General features: G+C 59.4%; 1 protein-coding gene across 7 annotated transcripts in view; it reads right to left on the bottom strand.

Moving 5' to 3' along the window:
* Nucleotides 1-11,940: 11,940 nt before the first annotated feature.
* Nucleotides 11,941-19,328, bottom strand: part of LOC137457366 (interleukin-13 receptor subunit alpha-2-like) — a 32,903-nt gene continuing 25,515 nt past the window's right edge. The window contains exons 6-11 of one of the 7 annotated variants that reach the window (XM_068169258.1): nucleotides 18,554-18,738; nucleotides 17,764-17,921; nucleotides 17,316-17,371; nucleotides 15,967-16,181; nucleotides 14,477-14,579; nucleotides 12,131-12,266 (exon numbers count right to left, since the gene is read on the bottom strand). In XM_068169258.1, the coding sequence (XP_068025359.1) occupies nucleotides 12,221-12,266; nucleotides 14,477-14,579; nucleotides 15,967-16,181; nucleotides 17,316-17,371; nucleotides 17,764-17,921; nucleotides 18,554-18,738 (763 nt within the window). In that variant the 3' untranslated portion in view covers nucleotides 12,131-12,220. Of the gene's footprint in view, nucleotides 12,267-14,472; nucleotides 14,580-15,966; nucleotides 16,182-17,315; nucleotides 17,372-17,763; nucleotides 17,922-18,553; nucleotides 18,739-19,328 lie in introns of those variants that run through there. The other 6 variants (XR_010991238.1, XM_068169260.1, XM_068169263.1 and 3 more) reach the window with 6 other exon arrangements.

A 19,328-nucleotide genomic window follows, 5' to 3' on the forward strand; every position in this document is an offset into this window, starting at 1 on the left:
AGGGCACGGGGGGATGGCAGGCTCAGAGGCTGCTTTTGCTGCCACATGCCACAGGTGAGACAGCTGCAGTGTCACCGCGGGAGGCAGGGCTGTGGTCACCACACCAGGAGGCATGAGGGCTGGCACTGCCCATCGGGCAGCCTGGCACTGGCTGGCTGGCCAAAGGTGGTGGCACCTCTGTGCTTGGCAGGAGGAGGGAGGAGCCTCTTGGGGACAGAGCCATTGTCCCCCACCCGGGATGTTCCTGGACAGAGTGAATCCTGGCGGAGGAGATGCTGCCCCTGCTCCCTCCTCCAGTCCCAGTACAGCTGCTGACACCCAGTGGCCATGGAGCTGCCAGCTCCTGGACCGCTCTGCTCTGCTCTGCTGAGACCTGCCTGGAGCACTGTCTGCAGCTCTGGAGCCCTCGGTACAGGAAGGACCTGGAGCTGATGAAGAGGGTCCAGAGGAGGCCAGGAAAATGCTCAAGGAGTTAGAGCAGCTCTGCTCTGGGGATGGCAACAAAGCTGGGGAGGGGTCTGGAGCACAGCCCTGTGAGGAGAGGCTGAGGGAGCTGGGGTTGCTTAGCCTGGAGAAGAGGAGGCTCAGGGGAGACCTTCTTGCTCTCTCCAACTCCCTGCAGGGAGGCTGTAGCCAGGTGGGAGTTGGTCTCTTCTCCCAGGCACCCAGCACCAGAACAAGAGGACACAGTCTCAAGCTGTGCCAGGGGAGGTTTAGGCTGGAGGTGAGGAGAAAGTTCTTCCAGCAAGAGAGATTGGCCGTTGGAATGTGCTGCCCAGGGAGGTGGTGGAGTCCCCATCCCTGGAGGTGTTCAGGAAGAGCCTGGATGGTCTTGAAGGTCTTTTCCAACCTGGTTAATTCTATTCTATTCTAGGCTGAGGGAGCTGGGGGTGCTCAGCCTGGAGAAGAGAAGGCTCCTGAGAGACCTTAGAGCTGACTGCCAGTACCTGAAAGGGGCTAGAGGAAGGCTGCAGGTAGACTGCAAAGGCCTGCAGGGACAGCCCCAGGGGCAATGGTTTGAAATGAGAGCAGAGCAGATTGAGATTGGATGTGAGGAACAAGTTCTGCCCCAGGAGGCTGCTGGAACACTGCAGCAGGCTGCCCAGGGAGGTGGTTGAGGCTCCATCCCTGGAGCTATTGCAGGTGAGGCTGGAGAGGGCTCTGGGTGACCTGCTCCAGTGGAGGACATGCCTGCTGCCTGCAAGGGGTTGGGCTGGGTGAGCTCTGGAGCTGCCTTCTGGCCTGGACCATTCTGATTCTGTGTGAAAGCCCTCAGCAGAGAGGCCTGGGCTGGGGGCACACAGCTGCTGCCTTTCCACCTCTGCAGGTGCAAGAGGAGTGGAGAGATGCGAGCCTTGCTTTACGTCCTGCAGCCACTGGCAGATGGTAGTGGTTGGAACACTTCAACACCTTGTGTTCAGCCAGGAAAATGAAACAATGTGAGGATGGGAAATGAGGAAAGAGAAGGTAAACTGCTTTGCAATTGACAGCTTGAAAACAGCTCAGGGTGAGAGTGAGGACCACAGAATTCACAGAGTCACAGATTGCATTGGGTTGGAAGGGAGCTCCGAGGTCTTGTCCAAGCCCTGCAGGCAGCAGGGACAGCTCCAGCCAGAGCAGGCTGCACAGGGACACAGCCAGGCTGAGCTTGGATGGCTCCAGGGATGGAGCCTCAAGCACCTCCCTGGGCAGCCTGTGCCAGTATTTCCAGTGGTGGCCACAAAGATGGCTAGAGAGGAGAACTCCTATGGGGACAGGCTGGGAGAGTTGGGGCTGTGCAGCCTGGAGAGGAGAAGGCTCCAGGCAGACCTCAGAGCTGCAGTTCAAGATCTGCAGGGGAGCTGCAGGCAGCTGGGGAGGGACTGTTCAGAAGGGGCTGTGGGGATAGGACAAGGGACAAGGGTTTGAAAGTGGAGCAGGGCAGAGGTAGGTTGGCCATCAGGAGGAAGCTCTGCAGAGGGAGGGTGGTGAGACACTGGCACAGGCTGCCCAGGGAGGTGCTTGAGGCTCCATGCCTGGAGCCATCCAAGCTCAGCCTGGCTGTGTCCCTGTGCAGCCTGCTTAGCTGGAGGCATCCCTGCTGCCTGCAGGGGGTTGGACAAGGTGACCTTTAAAGGTTCCTTCCAGCCCAGTGCAAGCTGTGAAGCTCTGGTTCTGCGATTTCACAGCCCTTGGCATTTGCCTTCCCTGCTCTGCTCCTTGCCCAAAGCAGTTAGGACATGACAGATGCAAACTGATTCTGCCTTTCCCTGCAGCAGGCACAGGATCCTGCTTTGACAATGACATTCACCCTGCCCATGGCAGGGGCTTGGAACTGGATGAGCCTTGAGGTCCCTTCCAACCCTGACCATCCTGTGATTCTCTGCTTCTCTGGGGACAGATCTCTGTAGGAATGGTTGGGGTTTGTTCCCCAGCAAAAGGCTCTGAGACTTTAGCAGGCAAAGAGAGGAGAAACAAAAACAGTCTGCAGGACATGCAGAGGAGGTGGCTTGGCAAAGGCCTGTGGGGCTTAGATGGTAAAAGCCCCAGGGAGCCCAGCCCAAGTAGGGAACAATAAGAGCAGAGGATGCCAAAGGGAGGGGGTTTGAAAGTGCTTCACTGCAAGTATGAACTCTGGAGCACAGCAAATGACTCAAGCACTCTGGAGCAGTACTGTAGGAGAGCTTCTGCATGTGTTGGAAGTCTATAAACATAGGAGGGGGAAAATCAAACTGCTCAGTGATTCATGGATGGGTTTGGGCTGGAAGGGACCTTAAGGATCAGCCAGTTCCAAGCCCCTGCCATGGGCCTGGACACCTCCCACCAGCATCAAGGTTGCTCAAGGCCTCTTTTCCAGCCTGAACAGCCCCAGCTCCCTCAGCCTGTCCCCACAGGGGAGGTGCTCCAGCTCCTGATCATCCTCATGGCCTTCTGCAACAGGAGACTGCAGCACCACTGCCCCAGCTGAGCACCCTGCCAGGTCTCAGCGTGAGCTGCCCAGGGCATCACCAGCTCCTAGCAAGGGTCAGGTTGTTAGCAAGGACTACTGACTGGCTACCTGTCAGAAGTAAACTTTGCACAGGGCATCACAGAATCACAGAATGGTAGAGGCTGGAAGGGACCTCCAGAGCTCACCCAGCCCAAGCCCCTGCCAGAGCAGGGTCACCCAGGGCAGGGCACTCAGAACACATCCGGGGGGTTTGGAAAGGCTCCAGAGCAGGAGACTCCACAACCTCTCTGGGCAGCCTGCTGCAGTTTCTCCTCATGTTGAGGTGGAACCTTCTGTGTTCCAGTTCCTGCTCATTGCACCCACCACATCCTATCACAGGACACCACTGAAAAGGGCCTGGCCCCTTCCTCCTGACCCCCAGCCCTCAGCTATTGAGAGACATTGATCAGATCCCTCTCAGCCTTCTCCTCTCCACACTAAACAGCCCCAGGGCTCTCAGCCTTTCTTCACAGCAGAGATGTTTGATTCCCTTCATCATCCTCACAGCCTCCACTGGACTCTCTCCAGCAGGTCTCTGTCTCTCTGGAGCCCAGCACTGGACACAGGATTGCAGCTGTGGTCTCAGCAGGGCAGAGCAGAGGGGCAGCAGAACCTCCCCAGCCCTGCTGGCCACACTTTCCTTGCTGCATCCCAGGACCCCATCTTTTCAGTTGGAAAAGTTGATCCAATCCAACCCTTTGGCACCACCAAGGCCAGTGCTAAACCACCACCCTCAGCAGTGCTAAACCATCACCCTCAGCACTGCGTCTGTGTGGCTTTGGAAGGCACTGCAGGTGTGATGCCGTGAGAAAGCAGCCGGGGGGTGTCCCTCTGCAGGGGAAGAGCTGGCTGAGGAGGGAGCCCTGCCCCAGGGCCGGGCCCAGCTTGCCTCCTGAGAGCTGCAGCATGCAGACACCACAAGCAGAGGCACCTGATCTATCACTTAGTTACCAGGTAGGTTTCTAGGCAGGCTTCAGCCCAGCTCCTGTGTGTGGTGGTTACTGAAACAGCTCTGACCTTTCTGGGGTGTCCTGGCTGCAGAGGTACAGCACCCATTCCTCTGCCACCCCTTCCCTGCACTCTTCAATTCATCCCTTCTTAATTCTCTTTGGGCAAAAGCAGCCTGGAAACTTTCACTCAGCTGAAAGCCCTCCAGCAGGTCAGGGCTGCCACAGCGTTTGGCCCCCTCCACATGCACATGCCCAGTGCCAGCTGGACCCAGGGCAGCAGGCTGGGCTCCCACTGCCTGCCTCCTTTTGCCCTGAGGGGAGCTTCAGGACACACTCAGGGGTTTAGCAGGTGTCTAAGCTAAGAGGCTGCAGACCATCAGAGCCTTGCAGGAGCTCTTCCCAGTGCTGGCAGAGCTCAGTGGGACTCTTTCCAGCAGTTTTCTCTGGAGCTTTTCACGGTGCTAATCACTATGGACCCTGCAGGAGCTGCTGCCCTGGTGGCAGTTCTGCCAACCCCAAACCCAACTGCTCCCCAGTGCTGGGGGTGCCAAAGTCCTCCAGTTCCTGGACTTGCCTGAAATGCCCTGGGAGGAGCTTGGCTGAGCCTCTCTGCTTGTGCACTGCTGCTGCAGAGCAGGAGAGGCAGGGCCTGCCCTGTCCTGCTGGCCCATCACTGCACACCACCTGCAGAACAAGGCAGAGCCAAGGGTCTGCCCTGTGCCAGCCAGGGGCAACCATGGGCATGGCTTTTGGCACTTGTCCTTCAAAAAGCCTCCTGGAGACCAGAGAGGGCTGGAAGAGAACTCTGCAGCTGGCAGGAGGGCAGCAAGCACAGAGGAGAGAATGATGTCCTGAGCCTCTTGCCTCTGGCCTCCTGCATGAGCTCTGCATTGCCCTGACCTGCTCTGGTGAGTGTGTGTTGGAGATGTCTGCAGGCCTGGGGCTGCTTCTGGGTCAAGACAGCTTTATTCCTGTGTCCTTCCCCCTCTCATGTTCCTATCACAGAAACACAGAATGGTAGAAGTTGAAAGGGACCTCCAGAGGTCATCCAGTCCAAGCCCCTGCCAGAGCAGGGGCACCCAGGGCAGGGCACACAGAACACAGCCAGACAGAGCTTAAAACTCTCCAGAGGAGACTCCACAGCCTCTCTGGGCAGCCTGCTCCAGGGCTCAGCAGCCTCACACCAAAGAAGTTCCAGCTTGTACCCTGGTGTGAGCTGGGGAGGGGTCTGGAGCACAGCCCTGTGAGGAGAGGCTGAGGGAGCTGGGGTTGCTTAGCCTGGAGAAGAGGAGGCTCAGGGGAGACCTTCTTGCTCTCTCCAACTCCCTGAAGGGAGGTTGTAGACAGGAGGGGGTTGGGCTCTTCTGCCAGGCCCCCAGCACCAGAACAAGAGGACACAGTCTCAAGCTGTGCCAGGGGAGGTTTAGGCTGGAGGTGAGGAGAAAGTTCTTCCAGGAAGAGAGATTGGCCATGGGAATGTGCTGCCCAGGGCTGTGGTGGAGTCCCCATCCCTGGCTGAGGCACTGGGTGCCATGGTTTAGCTGCTCAGGTGGTGCTGGGGGTAGGTTGGGCTTGATGAGTCTGTGAAATTCTGTGAGTCTGTATTCTGCATTCTTTGTTCCTTGTCTTATCACTGGGCACCACCAAAACAAGGGCCTGGCCCCTTCCTCCTGACCCCCAGCCCTCAAGTATTGATAGGCATTGATCAGATCCCTCTCAGCCTTCTCCTCTCCAAGACTAAACAGCCCCAGGGCTCTCAGTCTCTCTTCACAGGGCAGATGCTCAAGTCCCCAAAGCATCCTCCTGGCTCTCCCTTGGACTCTCTGCAGCAGGTCTCTGTCTCTCTGGAACTGGGGAGCCCAGCACTGGACACAGGATTGCAGCTGTGGTCTGAGCAGGGCAGAGCAGAGGGGCAGCAGAACCTCCCTTGGCTCACCCCAGGATGCCCTTGGCCCTCTTGCCCACAAGGGCACATTGCTGACCAGTCAGTGCCTTGCCACTCCAGCTCCCTCCCCACAGCCACTGCAGTGCTCCATCCGGGTGAAGCTCAGCGTTGCACTGCCCACTGCCTGCTCACAGCTGCTTCTAGAGTTGAAGCCACCCCATGCTGGCTGCCCAGAAGCCCCAGGAGACAGCAGAGGCTGTGTCTGAAGTCAAGGAACTTCATTTCTGCCCCGGGCTCTGCAGAGGCTTTTTGCTATTGATTTTTCATTGTTGTTCCCTGGGGCTGTCCCACTTTGGTTGCTCCCCAAACACCTTTGGGCTGCTGCCCACCCAGCAGTGGCAGCAGCTGGCTCTGCACCCCAGCAGCGCTCTGCACCCCAGCAGGGCTGTGCACCCCAGCAGCAATCTGCACCCCAGCAGGGCTCTGCACCCCAGCAGCAATCTGCACCCCAGCAGTGCTCTGCACCCCAGCAGTGCTCTGCACCCCAGCAGCAATCTGCACCCCAGCAGCAATCTGCACCCCAGCAGCGCTCTGCACCCCAGCAGCAATCTGCACCCCAGCAGCAATCTGCACCCCAGCAGAGCTCTGCACCCCAGCAGTGCTGTGCACCCCAGCAGGGCTGTGCACCCCAGCAGAGCTCTGCACCCCAGCAGAGCTCTGCACCCCAGCAGCGCTGTGCACCCCAGCAGTGCTCTGCACCCCAGCAGCAATCTGCACCCCAGCAGTGCTGTGCACCCCAGCAGGGCTCTGCACCCCAGCAGTGCTCTGCACCCCAGCAGAGCTCTGCACCCCAGCAGTGCTCTGCACCCCAGCAGCGCTGTGCACCCCAGCAGTGCTCTGCACCCCAGCAGCGCTGTGCACCCCAGCAGCGCTGTGCACCCCAGCAGTGCTCTGCACCCCAGCATCAATCTGCACCCCAGCAGCAATCTGCACCCCAGCAGTGCTCTGCACCCCAGCAGCGCTGTGCACCCCAGCAGTGCTCTGCACCCCAGCAGCAATCTGCACCCCAGCAGCAATCTGCACCCCAGCAGTGCTCTGCACCCCAGCAGCGCTGTGCACCCCAGCAGTGCTCTGCACCCCAGCAGCAATCTGCACCCCAGCAGCGCTGTGCACCCCAGCAGCAATCTGCACCCCAGCAGCAATCTGCACCCCAGCAGTGCTCTGCACCCCAGCAGCAATCTGCACCCCAGCAGCAATCTGCACCCCAGCAGCGCTGTGCACCCCAGCAGCAATCTGCACCCCAGCAGCAATCTGCACCCCAGCAGCAATCTGCACCCCAGCAGCGCTGTGCACCCCAGCAGAGCTCTGCACCCCAGCAGGGCTCTGCACCCCAGTAGCGCTGTGCACCCCAGCAGCGCTGTGCACCCCAGCAGTGCTCTGCACCCCAGCAGAGCTGTGCACCCCAGCAGAGCTCTGCACCCCAGCAGCACTGTGCACCCCAGCAGCGCTGTGCACCCCAGCAGAGCTCTGCACCCCAGCAGTGCTGTGCACCCCAGCAGCAATCTGCACCCCAGCAGAGCTGTGCACCCCAGCAGTGCTCTGCACCCCAGCAGGGCTCTGCACCCCAGCAGCAATCTGCACCCCAGCAGTGCTGTGCACCCCAGCAGTGCTCTGCACCCCAGCAGCGCTCTGCACCCCAGCAGGGCTCTGCACCCCAGCAGTGCTCTGCACCCTAGCAGGGCTGTGCACCCCAGCAGTGCTGTGCACCCCAGCAGAACTGTGCACCCCAGCAGGGCTGTGCACCCCAGCAGTGATCTGCACCCCAGCAGAGCTGTGCTGCCTGGCGCCTGGCTTGGCACAGCTCTGCATGGCTGAGTGAGGCAAACTCTGAGCTCCCACTGGTCACTAGGAACTCACACTCTGACTCCATGCTCCTCCAGGACCATATTTCTCTGTGGGGTTTTTTGTGTGCTTTCTGGGGTCATTTTTATGTTTTCTGGGTCTCTCAGGTGAAATAAAACCACACAGAACCTCGGGGTGGTGTCTGGGTAGTTCTTTGACAAACAAAAACCACCAACCAAACAACAAAACAACCCCAAAGGCAACACAGGATGGGCTTGGAGGACAGTGCCTCCTCTCCAGCTCAAGCCCCCTGAGCTGTCTCCCCAGCTGCAGAAGGACAAAGAGCTCCAGGAGAGAGTCCAGCACAGGGCCAGGGAGCTGCTGAGGGCACTGCAACAGCTCTCAGCTGAGGAGAGGCTGAGAGAGCTGGGGCTGCTTAGCCTGGGCAAGAGGAGGCTGAGGGGGATCTGATCAATGCTTACAGATAGCTGAGGGCTGGGGGTCAGGGAGATGGGGCCAGGCTCTGCTCAGTGGTGCCCTGGCACAGGACAGGAGGCAGTGGGCACAGACTTGAACAGAGGAAGCTCTGACCACGAGGAGCAACTTCTTGAGTGTGAGGCTGCTGAGCCCTGGAGCAGGCTGCCCAGAGAGGTTGTGGAGTCTCCTGCTCTGGAGCCTTCCCAGCCCCAGCTGGATGTGTTCTGTGTGCCCTGCCCTGGCTGACCCTGCTCTGGCAGGGGCTTGGACTGGATCTGCAGAGGTCTCTTCCAACCCCTTCCATTCTGTGATCCTTTGATCTCAGGCCTGGTCCCAGTTTCAGCAGTAATGATGTAGGTTTAGCTGAGTCGAAGCACTGAGGCTAATTAAAGGTCAGGTCATTGCCTGATCTTTGTTTCTTTCTTGGTGAGTTTCTGATGCTCAAGGAGGCAGAACCAGGTCAACTCTTGTTCCTGTGGCTGTCTTTTCAGCTCCAGCAGCTGAGAGAAGTGACTCTCTTTAGCCACCTGCAATGCCAGGCAGGAAGTCTCAGCTCACCTCAGCCATGCCTGGAAGCCCCCAGCCACAACCCTCCCTGCAGGCACCTGGCAGACAATGCACTGCAAGTGCCCAACCTTCTCTGAAGTCCTGCTAAGAGATGCTCAGAGCATGCTGCCAATGTCCTGACAGACAGGGGTTGGCCACTTTTCAACCTCTGCAGAACCAGGTTTGATGTCCAGGGACAGAGCACAGCCCCAGGCTGAAGGCCATTGCCAGGCTATGGGCAGTGGCAGCCTGGGCTACCCTGGGTGCTCCTGCTCTGGGTCACTCCTCCCCTCCCATTCTGTGATTCTGTCTCCTCCAGTGCTGATTTCTTAATTGATTCCTCATCACCACTTTCTCAAACCATCCTTCCTCAAATCTCCTCCAGCAGTTTCATCACCTGAGCAAACAGCCTTGGGTGCTTCCCTCAGCTCTGGCACCAGCACCATCTTCCTGGAGCAGTTGCCACAGTGCCTGTGGCAGAGTGAGCCTTGCTTTTGCCCTGAAGCACCAGGCCTTGGCAGCAGCTCTCCTCAGGACTTCCTACAGCAGGAATGTCTCTCATGGCCTCCCTGCTTCAGCTTTGCCACAGCTCAGCCATCTCTGCTCATGAAGGCATTAGCTCAGGTAGCTCACATCCAGCATTTAGATGCTCTGAGCAGTGGCTGGGGACAAAGGAAGAGGAGGTGAGAGCAAGGTAAGGTACAGTGGCACAAGTTTGTACCCCTCCAGTGCCTGAAGGCTCCAGGAGAGCTGGGGAGGGACTTGTGACAAGGGCTGGGAGTGCCAGGATGAGGAACAATGGCTTTGAGCTGGGAGAGGAGAGATTGAGCCTGGAGATGAGGAAGGAATTGTTGAGAGTGAGGCTGGGGAGACTCTGGCACAGGCTGCCCAGGGAGGCTGTGGCTGCCTCCTGCCTGGAGGGGTTTTCAGCCTGTTTAAGAAACTTATTTGTAAAGTCCCCTGGGTAGCAGCCCTCATGAACCAAGGGGTCCAGAAGGGTTGGACCTACTTCAAAGAGGAGCTCTTGAAGGCACAGGAACTGGCAGTTCCCACGTGCTGAAAGATGAGCCCAGGGGAAGGCTCTGGGCCTGGATGAGCAAGCAGCTCCTGGAGGATTTAAGGGGGAAGAAGAGGCTGTATCACCTTTGGAAGGAGGGGAAGGCTTCTCCAGGTATGTTCAAGGAAGCTGTTAGATTATGTAGGAATAAAATTAGGGAGGCAAAGGCCCAGCTGGAACTGAAGCTGAACAGCTCTGTGAAAGGCAATAAAAAGCATTGTTACAAATACATCAGCACTAAAAAGAAGGGCAGGAAGAACCTCCACTCCCTATTGGACCTGGAGGGGAGCACGGTGACTGCAGAGGAGGAAAAGGCTGAGGCCCTGAACACCTTCTGTGCCTCAGTGTTTAACAGCAAGGCAGGAGGAGTTCAGGAGGAGTGGCCTCCAGAGCTGGGCAATGGGCTCGGGGAGCAGTGTAGTGCCCTGGTAATCCATGAGGAATTAGTTGGGGACCTGCTGAGCCACTTGGACACTCACAAGTCCATGGGACCGGATGGGATCCATCCTAGGGTGCTGAGAGAGCTGGCAGAGGAGCTGCCAAGCCGCTCTCCATCGTTTTCCTCCAGTCCTGGCTCACTGGAGAGGTCCCAGGTGACAGAAACTGGCCAAGGTGGTCCCCATCCACAAGAAGGGTCGGATGGAGGAACCTGGAAACTCCAGGCCTGGCAGCCTGACCTCAGTGCCAGGGAAAGTGATGGAGCAGATTATCCTGGGGGCAATAACTGCACCTGAAGGATGGCCAAGGGCTCAGGTCCAGCCAGCATGGATGTAGGAAGGACAGGTCCTGCCTGACCAACCTGATCTCCTTCCATGCCCAGGTGACTGCCTGGTGGATGTGGGTGGATGCCTGGGGGATGCAGATGTAGTCTGCCTGGACTTCAGCAAGGCCTTTGACACCATCCCCCACAGCAAACTCCAGGCCAAGCTGTCAACCCCTGGCTTGGACAGCAGCTCTCTGAGCTGGGTTAGGAACTGGCTGGAGGCTGAGCCCAGAGAGTGGTGGTGAATGGTGCCACAGCCAGCTGGCAGCCAGGCACCAGTGGTGTGCCCCAGGGATCAGTGCTGGGCCCTGTCCTCTTTAACATCTTCATTGATGATCTGGATGAGGGCATTGAGTCAGTCATCAGCAAGTTTGCAGATGACACCAAGCTGGGAGCAGATGTTGGTCAGTCAGAGGACAGAAGGGCTCTGCAGAGGGACCTTGACCGACTGGACAGATGGGCAGAGGCCAACAGGATGGCATTCAACAAGTCCAAGTGCCAGGGGCTGCACTTTGGCCACAACAACCCCATGCAGAGCTACAGGCTGGGGTCAGAGTGGCTGAGAGCTGCCAAACAGAGAGGGACCTGGGGGTGCTGATTGACAGCTGCCTGAATATGAGCCAGCAGTGTGCCCAGGTGGCCAAGAAGGCCAATGGCATCCTGGCCTGCATTAGGAACAGTGTGGCCAGCAGGAGCAGGGAGGTCATTGTGCCCTGTGCTCAGCACTGCTGAGGCCACACCTTGAGTCCTGTGTCCAGTTCTGGGCCCCTCAGTTCAAGAAGGACATTGAGAGACTTGAATGTGTCCAGAGAAGGGCAACAAGGCTGGGGAGAGGCCTTGAGCACAGCCCTGTGAGGAGAGGCTGAGGGAGCTGGGGTTGCTTTGCCTGGAGAAGAGGAGGCTCAGGGGAGACCTCATTGCCCTCTACAACTACCTGAAAGGTGGTTGTGGCCAGGTGGGGGTTGGTCTCTTCTCCCAGGCAAGCAGCACCAGAACAAGAGGACACAGTCTCAAGCTGTGCCAGGGGAGGTTTAGGCTGGAGGTGAGGAGAAAGTTCTTCACTGAGAGAGTCATTGGTCATTGGAATGTGCTGCCCAGGGAGGTGGTGGAGTCCCCATCCCTGGAGGTGTTCAAGAGGGGATTGGATGTGGCACTTGGTGCCATGGTCTGGTCATGAGGCCTGTGTTGATAGGATGGACTCGATGATCTTTGAGCTCTCTTCCAACCTTAGTTACACTGTGATACTGTGATACTGTGTTGAAGGCCAGGCTTGATGAGGCCTTGAGCAGCCTGTGCTGGTAGGAGGGGTCCCTGCTCATGGCAGGGGGCTGGAGCTGGTTGGACCTTAAGGTCCCTTCCAAGCCAACCCATTCCATGAGTCCAGGAGCTCATGGCTGTGAGGTGCCACCCTTCAGTGGATGTCCTGCTGACAGATTTCTGGAGTCCTTAAGAAAACCTCTACCCCCAACAGAGCAACCTGCTGGCTTTATTCAGGGCACTTTCTGCTGCCTCCTTTTGCTCCCTTCTCCTGCGGCCAGGGGCTTGCTCCAGACTCAGTTTGAAACTCCCCAGTGTTCTCCTTGGACTTGAATTGCAGCACCCAGGCTCTCAGATGGCAGCAGACAGGCACAATCCTTGTGGGCTGTGGAAAGCTTAGGGCTTCTCAGCTCTTCTTGGGTGATGTTCTGAGAGCAATCCATCCAGCACGAGAGACACAGCAGCCACAAGAGAGTTAGCTTCCCATGGAGGCATCAAAGGGTAGCTTCCCTGCAGGGGACCTGAAATGGGCACAGACTGTTTGTCCCTGCACTGAGAGACAGCTGCAGGTGCTGCAGCACCCCCAGCACCCCTCTACAGCACCCCCAGCACCCCTCTACAGCATCCTCACCCACCCTCACCAATGGGATGCAAGAAATGTTCCACAGTCTCCCAGACAGCAGCTGCCCCTGGTTTGGACCTCAGGAGCCAAAGCATTTTACAAGCAAAGGTGGAGGAGGCTGGTTCTCAGCCTCCATGCTTCCAGCTACCAAGGGGGGATTAGTGCATCCCTGAGGACAGCAAAAAGGGATTTCCACAGCCAGTTCAATGGCATGGGGCAGCAGCAGGGGTGCGGCATGGGGCAGCAGCAGGGGTGCAGCATGGGGCAGCAGCAGGGGTGCGGCATGGGGCAGCAGCAGGGGTGCAGCATGGGGCAGCAGCAGGGGTGCAGCATGGGCCAGCAGCAGGAGTGCAGCATGGGCCAGCAGCAGAGGTGCAGCATGGGCCAGCAGCAGGAGTGCAGCATGGGCCAGCAGCAGGAGTGCAGCATGGGCCAGCAGCAGGAGTGCAGCATGGGCCAGCAGCAGAGGTGCAGCATGGGCCAGCAGCAGGGGTGCAGCATGGGCCAGCAGCAGGGGTGCAGCATGGGGCAGCAGCAGGGGTGCAGCATGGGGCAGCAGCAGGGGTGCAGCATGGGGCAGCAGCAGAGGTGCAGCATGGGGCAGCAGCAGGGATGCAGCATGGGGCAGCAGCAGGAGTGCAGCATGGGGCAGCAGCAAGGTGCAGCATGGGCCAGCAGCAGAGGTGCAGCATGGGGCAGCAGCAGGGGTGCAGCATGGGGCAGCAGCAGAGGTGCAGCATGGGGCAGCAGCAGGGATGCAGCATGGGGCAGCAGCAGGGGTGCAGCATGGGGCAGCAGCAGGGGTGCAGCATGGGCCAGCAGCAGGAGTGCAGCATGGGCCAGCAGCAGGGGTGCAGCATGGGGCAGCAGCAGGGGTGCAGCATGGGCCAGCAGCAGAGGTGCAGCATGGGGCAGCAGCAGGGGTGCAGCATGGGCCAGCAGCAGAGGTGCAGCATGGGCCAGCAGCAGGGATGCAGCATGGGGCAGCAGCAGGGGTGCAGCATGGGGCAGCAGCAGGGGTGCAGCATGGGGCAGCAGCAAGGTGCAGCATGGGGCAGCAGCAGGGGTGCAGCATGGGGCAGCAGCAGGAGTGCAGCATGGGGCAGCATGGGGCAGCAGCAGGAGTGCAGCATGGGGCAGCAGCAAGGTGCAGCATGGGCCAGCAGCAGAGGTGCAGCATGGGGCAGCAGCAGGGGTGCAGCATGGGGCAGCAGCAGGGGTGCAGCATGGGGCAGCAGCAGGGGTGCAGCATGGGCCAGCAGCAGGAGTGCAGCATGGGCCAGCAGCAGGGGTGCAGCATGGGCCAGCAGCAGAGGTGCAGCATGGGGCAGCAGCAGGGGTGCAGCATGGGCCAGCAGCAGAGGTGCAGCATGGGCCAGCAGCAGGAGTGCAGCATGGGGCAGCAGCAAGGTGCAGCATGGGCCAGCAGCAGAGGTGCAGCATGGGGCAGCAGCAGGGGTGCAGCATGGGGCAGCAGCAGGGGTGCAGCATGGGGCAGCAGCAGAGGTGCAGCATGGGCCAGCAGCAGAGGTGCAGCATGGGGCAGCAGCAGGGGTGCAGCATGGGGCAGCAGCAGGGGTGCAGCATGGGGCAGCAGCAGAGGTGCAGCATGGGGCAGCAGCAGGGGTGCAGCATGGGGCAGCAGCAGAGGTGCAGCATGGGGCAGCAGCAGGGGTGCAGCATGGGGCAGCAGCAGGGGTGCAGCATGGGGCAGCAGCAGCTGAGAGCAGAGGAGAAGCAGAGCCAGGGCTGGTCCCAGGCTGTGCTGCTGCTCCTCCAGCCCAGGGACACCTCTGGGTGAGCTCTGTGCCTGCAGCCCAGGGCTGAACTTGTGCTGCATTTCTGCTCTCTCAGAGCTGCAGCAAAGGTTGGGGTCTGTGTGCCAGGGCTGACCCAGGGGCTCCTGCCCTGAGGGCACCTTGCAGGCAGTGCCTTTGTCACTGTGGTGGCTGTGAACAGTTCAACCATTTGATTTCTGAGCTGTGCCACTGCCAGGCCTTGTTGGGTAACTGGGAAGTGGAGGCAAAAGTTCCTTTCCCCACAGAGATCCAGCAAGAGCCCTGGGCTCTGAGCCAGGCAGCTAACACAAGAGGCTGCCCTGGCACCTACCTTTTCCTGCACTGGCCAAGCAACATAAATATGATGAGGCTGCTGGACAGACTCAGGATGACTGGGATGAGGATAAGCAGCTGCTGGTCCCCTTTCCTGTACTCTGCAAAAACAAACCCAGCAGGTGAGGAAAGGCCAGAAGAGGCTCTGGTAGCTCTTACAAGCCCTGGGCTGCAGTGCAAACTCCCTGTGCCCAGGTTTGCTACCTTACAGATATGTATCACAGCATGCCAGGGGCTGGCAGGGACCTCCAGAGATCACCCAGCCCAAGCCCCTGCCAGGGCAGGGTCACCCAGGGCAGCTCACACAGAACACAGCCAGGTGGGCTTGGAAGATCTCCACAGAAGGAGACTCCACAGCCCCCCTGGGCAGCCTGCTCCAGGGCTCTGGCACCCTCACAGGGACAAAATGTTTCCTCCTGTGTCCATGGCACTTCCTCTGCCTCAGCTTCCACCACTGCCCCTTGTGCTGGCATTGGGCAGCACCCAGCAGAGCCTGGCTCCAGCCTCTGGGCACTCCCCCTGCACAGCTTTATATTTACTACAGATCTCCCCATCCCTGGAGATATTCAAGGTCAGGCTTGAGGGGGCCCTGAGCAGCCTGATCTAGTTGAAGATCACAGAATCATGGAATCATAGAATGGGTTGGGTTGGAAGGGAGCTCCAGAGCTCACCCAGCCCAACCCCCTGCAGGCAGCAGGGACATCCTCCACCGGATCGGGTTGCCCAGAGCCCTGTCCAGCCTCACCTCCAGGGATGGAGCCTCAACCACCTCCCTGGGCAGCCTGTCCCTGCTGATGCATTCCCTGATTCTATGATCCATGCCAGGTACATGTTACTGTGCAGGGCAAGCTGCTCCCCCAGGGTCCCATCCATCCCACAGAGAGAATCACAGAACTGTTAGGGCTGGAAGGGACCTCAAGGACCATCCAGCCCCAGCCCCCTGCCATGGCCAGGGCCACCTCTCACCACAGCAGGTTGCTCACAGCCACCTCCAGCCTGGCTGCAAACACCTCCAGGCAGGAGGCTTCCACCACCTCCCTGGGCAACCTGTGCCAGGCTCTCACCACCCTCATGGGCAACAACTTCTTCCTCACAGCCAATCTCAATCTCCCCACTTCTAGTTCTGCTCCATCCCCCCCAGTCCTATCCCTCCCTGACACCCTCAAAAGTCCCTCCCCAGCTTTCCTGTAGCCCCCTGCAGCTAACTGTGTAGCCACCACTGGGTGTCTTTTCCCTGCCCTCTGCATCCTGCACATGGGGACAGCCCTGCAGTGACCATGGGGAGGAAAGCAGCTGATCCATGGTGCAGGGCAGCCAGCAGGATGAGGACTGTGTGCCCTCTCTGGCACACCTCCAGCACAGCTGTGCCCAGGCAGTGCTGCAGAAACATTCTGTTCCCAAGGCTTGCCCTCAGTGCTGGAGGGCTGCAAAGCTGTTTGAATGGCTGTGCTGGAGCAGCTGGAAGGTGTAGCTAAACCAGGATCCCACCTGCAGGGCTGGACCAGCACTTGGTCCCAAGCAGGCTCTCTAGAGATGCTGGTTGCTCTGGGCTCCCTACCAGAGAAGCACTCCTCTGTCCAGTCACTCCAGAAGCCCTGGTCAGCACACAAGATGTTTGTCCTCCCCCTGACACGAACACAAGAAGTGAGGCTCTGGTTTGCTCTGGGAATTGACAGAGCTGTCTCCATCTGGGTTGACACAGACTGAGGAATGAAGAGAGAGAGCACAGGGTTAAGGAGTTACATGCCCCCACCAGCAGCTCTCTGCCACGGCCTGATGCTCCTGGACACCATCCCCAGGCTCTGCAAACCCTTCACTGGAAGCCTTCTCAAACCTTGGGATGGGCTGCCCAGGGCTGGTGGGGAGCCACCCTCCCTGGGGGTGTTCAGGGGGGACGTGGTTTAGTGTTGGCTGTCAGGGCTGGGTTGAAGGTGGGATGATCTTGGAGGTGTCTCTTCCAACCAGATCTCTTCTGGGATTCTGTGATTTGGCAGTTCTGAAGAATTTCATCCTCATTTTGGAGCAGCTAAAGCCAATAAGATGATGATAGAGATGAATCTCCATTCTGGGGGTTGCCATCATGGCTGTTTGCCATTTGTTAATGAGGGAATCTTCCATTAAAGCAGCTAAAAAGACTCTTGTGTAGAACATAGCAATTAGAGAAGAAGCTTCCCTCCAGGTGCTCCTACAATTCATGAGGCTTTGCCATTTGTGCTGTCAAAGCTGCACCTAGAGAATGCAGAAGGGAAAAGGACCAAGCACAAAAGATGTGTCCCAGGCCACCTCTCTGGAGGGATTTAGGAGCATGGCTTCATTGGGCCAGGCTGGGCCAGCACAGCTCAGGTAAGCACAGCACAACAGCCTCTGCATTTCTGCAGTGGCAGCTTCCTGAGAGAACAGGCAGCAGGCTTGAGGCTGCCACTGCTCAGAGCCTTGGGCTGGCATCTGTTCTGCCCAAGCAAAGGCTAAAGCTGGAGCTCAGGGTGCCAGCAAGAGTCACAGAGTCACAGCATGCCAGGGGCTGGCAGGGACCTCCAGAGATCACCCAGCCCAAGCCCCTGCCAGGGCAGGGTCACCCAGGGCAGCTCACACAGAACACAGCCAGGTGGGCTCGGAAGATCTCCACAGAAGGAGACTCCACAGCCCCCCTGGGCAGCCTGCTCCAGGGCTCTGGCACCCTCACAGGGACAAAATGTTTCCTCCTGTGTCCATGCCACTTCCTCTGCCTCAGCTTCCACCACTGCCCCTTGTGCTGGCATTGGGCAGCACCCAGCAGAGCCTGGCTCCAGCCTCTGGGCACTCCCCCTGCACAGCTTTAGCAACAGCAAGGAGCTCACCTCTCAGGCTCCTCCTCTCCAAGCTCCAGAGCCCTCAGCTCCCTCAGGCTCTCCTCCTGAGGAAGATGTTGCACTGCCTTCAGCATCTTTGTGGCTCTGTGCTGGACTCTCTCCAGCAGTTCCCTGAGCTCCTTCCTGACCTGAGGGGCCCAGAGCTGGACACAAGATTCCAGCTGTGGCCTCAGCAGGGCAGAGCAGAGGGGGAGGAGAACCTCTCTCAACCACAGCCCTTCTAATGCGCCCCAGGACCCGTGGGATGCAGCCAGTTGGTGATGGCAGCAGCAGCACCACCCAGCATCCCTGCCCAGCCCACACACAGGGCAGACAACAGTGCCCAGGATGCTGGGCAAGCTCCCCCCCTGCAGTGTGCCTTGTGCCCAGTGCTGCCCACCAGCCAGGGCTCCCACACTGCTGCCCCTCCCCGTGCCACGTTCAGTGGGGTCCCTACCATCCAGGCAGCCTTGGCCTCCCTGGGATCTCTTGCCAGCTGCACTTCGTACTCCAGGCACTGGGGAGGTGTCTCGCCGCCCGGGGGGCTCCAGGCCACCTGCAGCTCCTCAGCTGCAGACATGAAAACCACCAGCTGCGTGGGGGGCGAGGGCTTGGCTGGGAGGGCAACAAGGAGAGAGCAGGTCGAGAGGTGCAAAGAGCTGAGTTTGATTGGGAAAGGCAGTGCCCACGCCAGGGAAGGCTCCTTCGGGCCCACAGTAAAGAGCAGTCGTATCGTGCTGGGCTGTGCTTCCCCTCCCTGCCCCTGCTGGCTTTGCAAGCCACAGCAGACCCCAGCACACCTTGCACTCAGCTCTCCTCAGCCCCCAGCTTGGTTTGAAGAGCAAAGCTCAAGGGTCTCTCCCGCGCTTGCAGGAGCAGAGCTGCAGCTCAGGGACGGATGAAAGCCACCCCCAGCGCCGGGGCAGTGCTGCCCGGGCCAACCCCCCTGCGGCTGCTCTGCCACCTGCCCCGCAGGCCATCTGTGTCCCAAGCTGCTCAGCTGCCAAGTGCACGCCTGGAGGCACCCACGGAGCCCCCAGGGCGGGTGCCAAGTGGTGTTGCCCACCCGCAAGCACCGCTGGAAACCGCGTGGCACAGCCCACGCCTCCTCTTCTCCAGGGGGAAACCCACCCAGGCCACATCCCAGCTGCCAGAGCCTTTCTTGGAGCCCCCTCCTGCAAGACCTGAGCCTTGGGGGGGTGGCCAGGCGGGCCCCCGGAGCCCTGCTGCTCTGCTGCCAGCCTCACCCAGGTCCTGGAGCCGGAGGGTGACGTAGAGAGGGCGCAGCAGGGCGGCTGCCCCCGAGCCGTTGACGCAGATGCTCAGGTCCTTGTACTCCGCCTGGCTCAGGTTCTGCAGCCTGCAGCCTGTGTTGATGCCATGCTCCTGGATGTAGTCCTCACACTGCGCTGCCTGGTCCAGCCCCTCGTACCTGAGCAGTGTCAGGAGAGCAGGGAGAGGGAAAAGAGCATGGCTGTGGCAGGTACTGCCTGGGGAAGGCCTCTCTTGTGAGGCTGAGCCTCAGCCTGCAGGGTCACCCCCTTGGCTTGCCACACAAAGCAGGGTGGGAGACATCGGACACTGGGGTGGGAAGAGCCTGGGCTTGAGGGGTGGCCACTGGCCAGGTAAGGAACTGGCTGGAGGGCTGCTCTCAGAGAGCTGCAGTCAGTGGCTCCATGTCCAAATGCAGAGCAGTGACAAGCAGAGTCCCTGAGGGGTCGGCACTGGCACCAGCATCTCGGTCAGAGACACAGGCACTGGGACTGAGGCAGCCTCAGCAAGCTTGCAGGAGACACCAAGCTGTGTGGTGTGGTTGAAGCAGGAGGGAAGGATCCATCCAGAGGGACTGGGATAGGCTACAGAGGTGGTGCCAAGCCAACCTCATGAAGTTCAACAAGGCCAAGGGCAAGGTCCTGCACCTGGGGAAGGGCAATCTCAGGCACAAATCCAGGCTGGGTGAGGAGTGGCTCAAGAGCAGCCTTGAGAAGAAGGCCTTGGGGGTGTCAGGTGGTGACAAAGTCC

Source organism: Melanerpes formicivorus, unplaced genomic scaffold (genome assembly GCF_026170545.1).
Source record: "Melanerpes formicivorus ecotype bairdi unplaced genomic scaffold, bMelFor1.0.p_v2 SCAF_174, whole genome shotgun sequence".
Classification (NCBI taxonomy): Eukaryota; Metazoa; Chordata; class Aves; order Piciformes; family Picidae; genus Melanerpes; species Melanerpes formicivorus.